General features: G+C 41.7%; 1 protein-coding gene across 7 annotated transcripts in view; it reads left to right on the top strand.

Moving 5' to 3' along the window:
- The window catches only part of ptprdb (protein tyrosine phosphatase receptor type Db), a 188015-nt gene that overhangs the window by 120935 nt on the left and 54735 nt on the right, over window positions 1-12345 (top strand). For all 7 annotated transcript variants that reach the window (XM_075462768.1, XM_075462766.1, XM_075462767.1 and 4 more), the window contains 2 exons: window positions 8367-8512; window positions 10652-10793. In XM_075462768.1, coding sequence (XP_075318883.1) covers window positions 8367-8512; window positions 10652-10793 — 288 coding nt within the window. The remainder of the gene's footprint in view (window positions 1-8366; window positions 8513-10651; window positions 10794-12345) is intronic.

Genomic DNA, 12345 nt, shown 5'->3' with positions numbered 1-12345 from the left:
GCTATTGCACCAGTGAAATGTGACGGCGCTCATGTCATAGACATGTTTGTGGTGATGTCAGCTGGACGTTGTCCAGAAAACTTGAGTCTTATAAGTCACGACGAGGTGACATATGAAGTCACGGGCATGCACAAGTAACTGAGAGGGAAAAGGGTTGCGAAAGCGAAATGATCTGATACTCAGTAGGGACACAGTTCAGATAAGACACTTAATCTTTGTGAAACCTAAGTAACGTCATGCTTTAATGGGAACTTTTATCAAATGCTGGGTCATTTATTTGTGCAAAACTCAATTTTCTATGCTGAAATAGCCCATTCTCCCAAATGTTTTCCAATTAACGCTGATGTGTTCTGCAGAGGGATGATAGCTCTCCGTGTTTATTGGCCCCAGCGATCCAATTTCATTACCCAGACAAAAGCGAGAAGCTGATAATGTGTCAGTTTGATGTTAATGTGTTTTAAGTTATGGTTCTGGCCAGCTGCCCACCTATTCTCCGGGCTTACTGTGATGGCCCTGGCTCAGTCCCCCCCCCAATACTGGCCGAGTTCCTCAAGTTATTTGACAGGCCTGATTCAGTTCTCATTTGGGGAACAGTGTTTCCCACAGATGTGAAGGCAATGTGTGGTGGTGGGCCTTCGTTAATAATTGGTCACACAGACCAATTATTGTATTAACCCATAAGAACCCAGACCCATTTCTACTTAAATGAAAATTAAGGGGGTTATAACAATTTAGACCACATAGAACCCATTTCAGAATTTTTTTCCAAAATACCACCCCCCACTGTCAGAGATCTGTAATGTGACATATATGTCACATTGGGAGTTAAGAACCTGGATAATTTCTCCATCAAGGAAAATTATGGGGGACGTAAGGATGTGTGACACCTGTGTGGGTGACACAGGTGCGGCTTATCTGCAGATTTTCACAACTTCATTGTAAACAAATTAATAACATAGCTAATTACACTGGTCGGACGGTTTAGCTCTGTTTCAGACTGACACCTCCGGTTCAGGCTGGTCCTCATCATCAACACGTACGTCTCTCTTTCAATCGCGGAAAATATTTTTCAATACTCATCTGGATTGAAGCAGCAAATATTCAGTGTAAGAGTTTAAAAAACCTACTTTATTTGATTCACAGCTGCTAGTGTTTTGACCTCGACAACCCAACTATGTATTTTTTTTTTTTTTTTTTTACGGCAAACTTGTAACTAGTTAACTTTATAAAGAAGGCGTAATCGCTTGTTTGCTATGGGTCGGGTCGGGACGGGACAACATTGTATTCAAAATATAAAATATTTTTATAGGACTTTTTAATGTGTGATTTTATAAAGGTGCACGTGATACCAACCTTTCGTGAATTTCGCCAGCCGTCTACTTTCGGTTGAGCTAATCTAACGCGACGCTGAAGCTAGCAAGCTTCCACGCTTCCAGGGAAGCACGGAGGGGAGGGGCTGTGTGTGTGTGTGTGTGTGTGTGTGTGTGTGTGTGTGTGTGTGTGTGTGTGTGTGTGTGTGTGTGTGTGTGTGTGTGTGTGTGTGTGTGTGTGTGTGTGAGAGTAGGCTATGCGAGAGAGACGGAGGGAGAGCAGGGAAAGGAAATGCAGCTTAACGAATACGAGTATTTTTTAAATAGCGTTAAAAAAAAATAATAACGAAACGCAATATGTGGCGGCCGGTGTTTAATCTGTGGCGCACCGCCACAAATTAGTCTATGTGTGGAAACACTGGGGAATAATCTGCTAATCGTGCACAGCCACATACAGTACCAGGTAGCTGGATCTGTCGCAGGCAAAGACTATAAATTGCTCTTTATATGTAGAAGTTCTACAGCAGAATTACATGCACCAAAATCACTTCTTTTTTTTTTCCAACACACACTCACACACTCACATACTCACATACACACATGAAAACATGCTCGAACAAACTCAGAAACACTGAGAATTATCTATGGGCATGTCCACATGGGAAGCACGTGATACAGATTTGACCAGGAGGGTAAAAAAGAGTGGGTCAGTTTTTGTCAAATTTATTTTCTTTATTTTGCGGGGAGGATGAGCCTTTCTGCTTTCTGGCATCAGATCAGCTACAGTAAGTGATTGAGGGCACACACGACGGGGCCCGAGGGCACATCATTTTCAACATGATGGTTTTATAAGATGTGTACAAATGAGTTCAGATCACTGAGCGCAGGGCTCTTCCAAATCTAAAGCATATGTCCGGTGTCATTATTTCATTCACTGGACTTTGAAATAGGGCAGAATCATTATTTTTGAATCATCATATATATAAAAACTTTTTCCAGATCAATACAGTCTTCACATGCAAAACATATTAGTAATCTTGTCGATGCAGTAAAATATATCGGAGCTTCTTATTTATCACAGCTTAAATTTCTTGGTGATGCACACCTTTCCTCGTTACTTCCATTTGTTTTATCTGCCAAATATGAGCTTCCCACTGCAAGATTCATACACTTTCCCAATCTTGACACACTTATACATAAACCCCTCTCCCCGAGGGGTTGTGCGAGCATCTGTTCTTACAAACTTGACTTCTCTCGAGTTTCCCTTTAGGCTAGGACAGCATCTGCCAGCTAAAACATATTCCTGTAGTCTCCTACTGCCATTAACTTCAATCAGTCTCGCGGTTTGTCCTTTCAAAGTTTGAGCACAGTAAACCTGCATCAACCCATTCCAGTGCATTTAAAGAATATTGTTGTCGTGATGCATAAATGTCATGAGGAGAAGAGTAGCGGGGAGTTGTAGGTATAGTCTTTTACCAGTAAAAATATGTTAGCAACATTAATCTTGGGCTATCCAAATGCGTTTTTCTCTGTTTCCTTGATTTTTACATAAGATAAAAACATAAAGGTGGTCTTTTCATATGTCTTTATGACACATCTTCAGACATACTGTAACTCGAAAGTTGGATTGAGAGGGAGGCAGACTGAGTAATCCCTGCCATCTGTTGAGTAGATCAGATCATAATGATCTTTATATAGGCCACCCTTCTTCCACACACACACCAACATCCTCTTTCTGTTCTAAGGTTTTACATATCAAGATATGATAAAATGTCCTCCAGTCCTTGTCAGGTTTAACAGTCGGGTGAATAAAACCTCAATGAACATGTGACATATTACACCATGTCATTATTTATTCAACACAAACTAAGACGAAATGCAGAAGCAGTGTGTTAACCAATAAAACTATGTAAGCCCTTACTGCTTCCATGGGGATAATGATAGTAAGAAGCAGCCAGGTGGGAATCAAATCCACTTGATTAACTGATCATCTGTATGTGTGAGCACCTAAAAGCAAACTTTTTGGCTGTTTGCTGCTCTGGAGCATTCAGGTGTGTTGTTAACACAATGCCAAGGAGGAAAGACATCAGCGATGATCTTAGAGAGACAATTGCTAGGATATAAGGAGATAAAGATTATAAGAGGATTTCCAAACATTGTGGAGTCCATCATTCTACGGAGAGAAAGATTATTCCCAAATGGAAAACAGTCAAGACAGTTAACAGTCTTCTGAGAAGCGGACGTCCCAGCAAGTTCCCCCGAAGGGCAGACCGTGAAATGCTCGCGCAATTGCAAAAAAAACCAAGAGATACATCTCAGATTCTACGGGCCTCAGTTAGGATGTTAAATGTTGAAGTTCATGACAGCACAATTAGAACAAGACTGAACAAGCATAGCTTGTTTGGAAGGGTTGCAGGAGAAAGCCTCTTCCCTCTAAAAAGAACATGGCAGCACAGCTCAGGTTTGCAAAGTTACATCTGATCAAACATCAAGACTTCTGGAACAATGTCCTCAGGACAGATGAGATAAAAGTGGAGATGTTTGGTCATAATGCACAGCAGAACGTTTGGTGAAAACCAAGCACAGCATATCAGCACAAACACCTCCTGCCAACTGTCAAGCACGGTGGTGGAGGGCTGATGATTTGACCTTGTTATGTTGCCATGGGACCTGTACACCTTCAGGTCATCAAGTCGAACATGAACATCTCTGTTTATTAAAATATTCTCAAGTCAAAAGTGAGGCTAGCTGCCCGACAACTAAAGCTTGGTTGGACATGGGTTATGCCACAAGAGAACAATCCCCAGAACAACAGCAAATCTACAACAGATTGTCTGAAAAACAAAAGAATTGGGGTGTTGCAATAGTCCGGACTTCAATCCGATTGAAATCGTGCGGTGGGAACTTAAAAGAGCCGTGGAAAAAACAAATGCCCACAAACCTCAATGAACTGAACTGAAGACTGGGCCAGAAAGATATGCAAGACTGCATTTTTGGCTTAGTTTTTGTTAAAGAGATCATGATATATTGTAATATGTCACGTTTTGTTGTTCATCCACAACTTGTATTTACCTTTTAATTACCTTTTTTAAGACCTGGAAAGCACCAGATGATTTTAGATTTTGTCCAAGTACGTAAAACCTTAGAATATAAACCAGGTTTATTTTCTTTTTCATGTGACTGTGCGTAACAAGAGGAAAAGACTGATACTGCCTAATTTGGTCTGAATATATCTCAGTAACTCCTCACTTCTATCTTTGATCATCTTTTGGGAAACAATAGAATTTGGCAGCATGCATTTGTGCATGTGGCTGTTATGTATTACGCCACAAACATAATACATCTTTTCATCTTTAAAATGATAAACTAAGAGGTCCTTTCCTCCGCTGAAAACAAAAACTGTGTATGTTGGTTTGATCTTCAGCCCGCTGTCCTGTGGCCTAAATTTCAGTGCCTAATCCCACCAAGCAGAAGAACCAAAAGAAATCTGATAATCATGGCAAAAGACCTAACAGGACATCCACAGTGAGTAAAGAAGAAGAACGAGGATAGCAGAAGGAGGACGGAGGGGATCAATTCGCAGAAAATGCGGTGGAGGGAGAGAAGGGATTAAAAGGGGGATCGTGAAAAAGAGAGAAAGCACAAGGGCTGATAAAGAAAGGGGAGGAGAAACGTTAAAGAGAAGGGGAACTGCAAGAGAGAGTTGGGAGAACATACAGTCGCATCCCTCCTCTCCACCCACACTTCATAAAGTCAGTCAATGTGACAGGAAGACTTATGTAACACCCCAGAGATGGAAGGAGGAGATGGGGAAAGAGGAACAAGAAGGAGGAGGAGAAAAGAGGGAGCAGGGAAAGCTGGTACCAAGCAGGAGAAAAAGTAATAAAGTGGCAAAGAATTTGAAGAGGGGTAGAAAGATAAAGGGGCAAACTATGAGACAGAGACAACCCTGGAGAGTTAAACTGGAGATTTATGAGGATAGATTAAGAGAATGGGAAAGAAGATAAAAAAAGGGGGGTGGGGGGGAGCAATTGAAAGATCTGCCATGCCTGTTAGGATGGCTCTGCTGGCTTTACACTTTTCATTTGTTTTGTGGGGGAGAGATTAGCAAGAGGATTAAGAGAGAGATCCCCTCGCTCCTCATTCTTCTTCTTTCCATCGGCCTCTCTGTCACACTTGCACTCACTCGTGCATCACTCTCGCATCGTAACGGCGCGCATATTATACAGTTGATGTTACGACCTCAAACAAACGGTTTATCTCGTCATCTGCTAATCTGCAGACGGTTATTCGTGCCCGATCAGTTAGTGACGTGGGACGCGAAATGTCAAAAGGAGGAATTACCACGGCAACTTGCCAGAACGCAAATGTCATTTTCGAATTCCACGAAAATTGGATATTTAATGTAGAACAATGCAAAAAAGACAGATGCGCATAGTAAATGACTGGAGATGAAACACTACAGCGGAGTAGAGTTTAAATGTTTGATTTATTGCTATCAGCATGAAATTTCCCCAGCCGATTGCTAACATGAAGACTGTTATTTCTGGGATTACAGCTATTCTGAAATGCTGTGTTTGGATATGTAAACTGTGTTGCTTTTAGGGCCTACTGATGTGGAGTTTGCAAGCTCTCCCTTCGCCTGTGCGGGTTTGCTGCAGATGCTCTGGTGTCCTCACACAAACTCACTCTTTCTTTCTCTTTCTTTAGGGTAGTTTTGGTCAGTGGTTATTAGTCGGTGGACAAGTTACCGAGCTGGGTGCGAATATTTGACAAGGACTGATAGATTTTCTTTACATTATATACATGTAAGAAGGCATTTGCAAGGAGAAAAAACAAAAATGTAGACAGTAACTCATGAGAACACACACATGCACAGAGGTTATATTTGGCTGTGAAGCAGTGAGGTGTAGAGTTGATTGGGCAGCTTGCACTTCCCTGACTGTTTACCATCACATCTGGCTCGCACTGTGTCTTAACCTTTGTTCCTCCGTGTCTCTTTTCCTCTCGTATCCACTTCCGCTCATCTTGCTCTCTCCCTCTTCTGCTCTCCATCTGTCTCATTTGCTCCTCTGTTAAGTTGTCCCCACTCTTGCTGTAGACTCTCCTTTTTCTCCCCTGCTCCAAACAGCTTAGCTTTTCTCCCCTTTTCTCCCTCCCTCCTTTTAAACAGCAAAAAGCAATTTCTCTCCCTTTGTCAGGGCGGTTGGCGGTAAGCCCTTAAGTAGGGATTTTCTGGTTTGGCTGGAATGCCATTAGGCGAGCTGGTGGTGACGTGCCGTGACTGACGTGCTGAATCTTTTTGATGTCGTGATGTCACAATCCAGCGGAGGCTGTGGTTATGATATTGTTGGCGTCCCCAGAACGAGGGGCTTTAGTGGTCATGTCAGGAGTAAGTCTTCATAAATCCTTTATGGCACAGAAATATTAAGCTTCTTTCGTGGTACAGGGACAGGGGGGGGGGGGGGGGGGGCATGATAGAACGTGCGCACGCGTACAGAAGAGAGAAGACATGAAGCCGTTCGGTTGTGTGGATGTGCTGTAGGTTTACACATTCTCCAAGGAGTGGACCACCCAGGCGGGGAAGCAGTTGTAAAGTCGAGAGAATTTTACATGTGCCATCTATGTCCTTTTTTATTATTTAATTAAACTGCTCATGTACACAACAGGCCTTGCCTTTCACATACATTTGAGACCTGTTTCTAGGGTTGGAAATCAAGACTCAATTCCAAATTGGAATTGGTGCCGGCTGAGAGAAAGAGAGTTTCAGTGTTTCTTATCAGTTCCTGATCGCACCCTGAATCAGGTCCTGGAAGAGAACTATGTCAGCTCTCTCGGTCAGGACCTGCGCTTGTGGTTACTGTGCATCAGCGTAAATAGCAGATTTCTCCAAAGAGGTTTCCTCATGATGTAAAAACTAACATTTTGAGTAGGGCTGGGCGATATGGGGCAAAAGTCACATCACAATATATTTTTTTATATTTTTCAGTCGATATCTTTATATATCACAATGTAAAAAAAAAACACTATTTTGTGAATTTGATATGTTCCCTGTTACGCTTAATTGAGATTTGAAGGTATCAAAAGGTTAATTTTTCATAAAATATTTATTATCTGTCAAAGTTGAACATGACATGTAACACAGTATAACTGTTTCAGATAAATACAGAACAGGTATTTTTAATTAAAATCCTATATCTGACCGGTCGGCTAATCAAAAAAGTCACCTGCTTCAGGGGATGAAGAAGATTAGCGGTATTCTCGGAACACGCGCTCAAAATAATTTGCAGTGCATACTAGCCTACTCTGTTTCGTGTCGGACTTAAAATAAATAATACCTCCACACCACCGAACTTTTCGGGTCCTTCTTATCAACGTCATCCCTTACGCCTTGGGCTGTGTCTTTCGTCGTTTTTTCTGAGGGAGAACTTTTTTTATACGGCTGCAGCAGCACAAACAAACAAACATGCTACGACTAGCTGCTGGCACGGCTCTATTCCAGCTACGTGATTGGCTCAGCGTGGCACAACTCTCGTTGTAATCTACCGAAAAGTATATAGATCATGTTTCATCTCTCTATCGAGGAATAACTTTTCCTTGATAGAGAGATGAAACATGCTATTGTTATCGTTTTATCGCCCAGCGCTAATGTGGAGTTTGAATTTTCAGATTGAAGATATTTTGGTTACCTAAATGGTGATAACTTTTCTTAAAAGTCCACTTTAGAATCGAGAATAAGAATCAATGAACTGGATCGATAAGAAAAATCAGAACTCGTCATTTTTAATAGATTCTCGATCCCACCTGTTGCACGTGGAGGAGGGATGGATTTTTGCAGTATTCTGAGTGATATTACAGTCCTTTAGCGCAGTCCTGTTACCGTAGTAATCTTGGTGTGAGTGGTTGTTACATGGAGGCTGTTGTATTGCTGTCTGTCACAACTTCTTCTACTTCTACCAACATGTGCACAAGCTCACACACATACACGTCCACACCGGCAGCGTTAACCTGGCGTTTGACTTCTGAATGCATCTTTTTTTTTTTTTTTTCACACAGCGACACCCAGATTCACTCGAACTCCAGAGGACCAGACAGGAGTTCAGGGGGGAGTGGCTTCCTTTGTGTGCCAGGCCACAGGGGATCCGCAGCCCAAGATCGTCTGGAACAAGAAAGGCAAAAAAGTCAGCAACCAGAGATTTGAGGTACGGCACTGTGACGCTAACGATCACACTGTAGCTTTGCTTCTTTTCTGGTAGCTCTGGTGTTGCACAACAGAGCCAAAGGGGAGGAAGCGAGGGGGGGGTTGCAAAAAGGGTCACTGAAAGCACTGAGCCAGGACGACTGCTGCTATCGATGCCAATTTCTTGTTAGTGTTGTCCTGTAATCATTTTCATAAGCTCCTTTCACCGCACACATTTTGATTTGACACACTGATGAAATGTCAGCTAACTGCTTAAAGCAGTGGCTCAGGCAATGGAATCTTTAGATAGCGGAGGCCAGTGTCAATTTTGCTCCCAGATTTCACGTTGATTAATGGAAGGAGGTGAAAGAAGTTAATTAGTTTTCTTTAGAGGTGCTCATAGACACGATCTTTCTTTTTTTTTTTTTTCTGTTTTTATGACAGCCAGTTGAGCTGTTTTTACAGGAGACTTCATTACAAGCCGAGCTATAACCCGATGTGGCTTCATAATTCATGGGCAGGCATTAGAGTGGCATCCATCTCCACTAACTCTCAGTAGGAACGCGAATAAGCTTATTCCCTCATCCCAGCTCGTCAGCTCCGAGGATCTGCAAATCTTTGATTTTCTTGACATATGCTGAGGCAGATATGTGACGCTGTAAAAAAAAAAAAAAAAAAAACATTCCTCACCAGTCTTAGTTTATAGAGAGAAAAGTTCAAGTTGGAAGGGTTAGTTTGGAGTTTAGATTTCCAACTATTTGATCATACGTTTCAAGATTAAAATCCCAACATTGGATCAGCGTCGAAAATAACTATCCGACTTTTAGGGTGAAGGTTAAATGCTACATTTTCTGTCTGTTATTTTACAATCCAGCTTATTCAGCCTCTATCAAAAGCTTTCAATTCTGTTCAGCAGAGCTTCAGTGGTGGTGCGGGACGACACATGAATTCAGGAACAGAATCACTGAATGGATGACGCTTTTTTTTGTGGACGATTACATTCTAAAATCTGAACATAAACTGCTCTACAGCAGCTTATATTGTTTCTTTTATGTTACCATGGTGACGTAGCCAGGTTAGATCTTTGTGACACTGCAAAATCTGACTGTAGGCTCAGCGTGCGTTTCAAAGCCATTAATCTCACTTTGTGGTACACCCCTCTGGTATTGTAAATCCCTCCTAATTCGGTTTGTCTGAGGTGTAACAGAACCATCAGTGCTTTTACTAATTACAACAGCCTTTCTTTAGATGACAAATTGGAGCGTAAGGAGGTACATGATTTGTACCGTACTTATTGCAACACAAGTTGACATTTAACTCAGTAATGAGAGCTGTATTTGATTTTTTCCTAAATTCCTTTTCCGTCTATAAAAGACACACAGACAATTTACATCTATAGAGATTTTATTAGTTTACCTGGTTTTCTTCGTTTATACTTCAAAGGTCACGCAGGTGTGGGAAATGCTGCGTGCTCCACTTTCCATATGTCGGGCTATTTCTTATGTCATCAGTCTTATTATTTTCCCCGAAGGGCTCTAACTTTTGATTTATTGCCCCTCCTCACAAGTCACCCTCAGATGGAGACGTTGAATCGGCGTCACACCTGCTCGACTTTCCGTTCACGATCAATTTGCGATTAAATCACCTTATATGAGCCCAGGCTACTCGCTGTATGGTTCTGCCTCGGCTGTCCTGTTGGGCTGGATTTGTTGGGAGATTTATTGTAGGATTTAAGTCAGTGGAAACCTCTCTCGAATTTACAATCCAGATCCAGTTACACGTGTGTATTAAGAACGCCGATTATGCATCATCCAGTAGTTTTAAAAAGTCCAAAGGTATTACAGATCCAAGATAAACGGAATGTATATGTAAGGACTCGACTTTTCTACCACCAAAAGCTGCTTTAGTGGAGTCATGATCAAAATCAGTTGTGACGAGGCTGATGTCGCCCTTCAGATTCTGCTTTACATCGGAATGAGGAGAACATCTTTTTAGCCTCTGAAAATAACTTATCATTCCAGTGTTTCAGCTGTTCATTTGAAAGGTCAAGCAGCAGGGAACTGTAATCGAATGTAAAAAAAAATAAAAAATAATGAACACATCACTTGAGCCAGCAGAGAAATATGAATGTGAGCCTCTAAATGAATCCTCCAACTAACAGGTGATAGAGTTTGACGATGGATCCGGTTCGGTCCTGAGGATCCAGCCGCTGAGGACTCCCAGAGATGAGGCCATTTACGAATGCCATGCCTCCAACTCAGCAGGAGAGCTCACTGCCTCCACCCGACTCAGTGTGTTGCGAGGTCAGTCTGAACACACATGCACACTTATGCACCACGTGCACACGTTTCTACGCCGTTTGCAAATCATTATGTGTCAGTGTATTTGAATTTGATTTGATTTTAAAGCTGTAAAATCTGACTCCTCTTGTATAAACAATTAACGAATAACTAATTGGTCCTTTTATTATGTTACACAAATCCAAGAAGGCCCCTTCTAGCTAACTTTTTGATGAGCTATGAACACATTAACAAATGATTTTCACCAAGCCCTGAGGACTTTTGTTTCATTAGGTTTTATTGTGACCGTGTCACCAGAAGTTATCAAGCATCCGCGGTAGTTAAGAGATGTTCTTGAGAGGGAACTGTTGACAAAAACAAAATACAATTATGCGCTTTGTACGTTAATGATATTAGCAACCCGATAATAAGGAGAAGTACATTTATCAGCGATACACCACGAGCTCTTAACACAGCATATTTGCATGAAACGGATGCACACGTTCACAGGACTTTCACCCAGCAGGGTTTACATCCTGGGTGTGGGAGGCTGTGTGAGTAATGTAAACATCAGCTGTTTTCTTCATGTTAAACGACTGAAACACTATTTCTCTGGTGAGGTTTGGCAATAGCGTGTCCTTTTCACACCTTAGGAGAGGACAAATGGGATTGTGATACAGTTTTCTGCAGTGAGCCAGTAAGTTAAAGGTTTTTTTAAATGTTTCTGCAACCCTTCGATTTAATATACGCGTAAAACTGTGGTCAAACATCACTGACATAGCATTGGCTCTTTATTCATTCCAATGGGGAATTATCAACCTTTTCTTTTTAGACTAATTTTGGTGCCGATATGTGAGCGTTAGCTGGCCTACTACCCCAATTCAAAAAGTACTGGATGCTGTGTAAAATGCAAAAAAAAAAACAATGAGACATGTTTTGCAAATCTCTGGAAACAAAGAAAAGAGCACCATAAAGAGGCAGAGTCTCAAAAGTAGAGCTAATATCATCAAAAGATTCCAAGAATCTGGATACGGACGAAAATCAAAATTGGATGGCTGTGTTGTTTGGGCTCTACAATGCAAAGAAGAAGCCAGATCTTAACAGAATTCATAAATGGCGCCATCTTCACTGTGCTAAAGCTCATTTATGATGGAAACGTGGATAATAAGGAAAACTGTCTTGAGGTAAGACAAATGAAAATTTTAAATCCTCTTTGGACGCCACCTTACTCCAGACTAAAGAGGAGAAGGGATCATGTGCTCAGTTCACAATCTCGCATCTTTGCTAATATGAGGGTGCATGAGTGTCCATGCAACCTCAAAAATACAACAAAGAGGCTCCAGGACCGTTGAGCACCTCGAATATTATATCAGACAAGAATAGGACAACATTCCTCTCCAAAGGGTCCAGCCTCAGTTCCTCAGTCTCATCAGTTCTCAGACCTTTCTGGACTTTTCAGAAGAGGGGATGCTACACAATGGGGAAACGTGGCCCTGTCCCAGCTGTTTGTGAGACGTCTTGCTGCCTTCAAATTTAGGGTGAGCTGACATTTTTGATGAACTTGTAAAATGTCTCT

The sequence above is a fragment of the Odontesthes bonariensis genome, chromosome 4, assembly GCF_027942865.1.
Source record: "Odontesthes bonariensis isolate fOdoBon6 chromosome 4, fOdoBon6.hap1, whole genome shotgun sequence".
Lineage (NCBI taxonomy): Eukaryota > Metazoa > Chordata > Actinopteri > Atheriniformes > Atherinopsidae > Odontesthes > Odontesthes bonariensis.
Note: the sequence above shows the minus strand (reverse complement) of the source record. Positions and strands in the feature narration are given on the sequence as shown.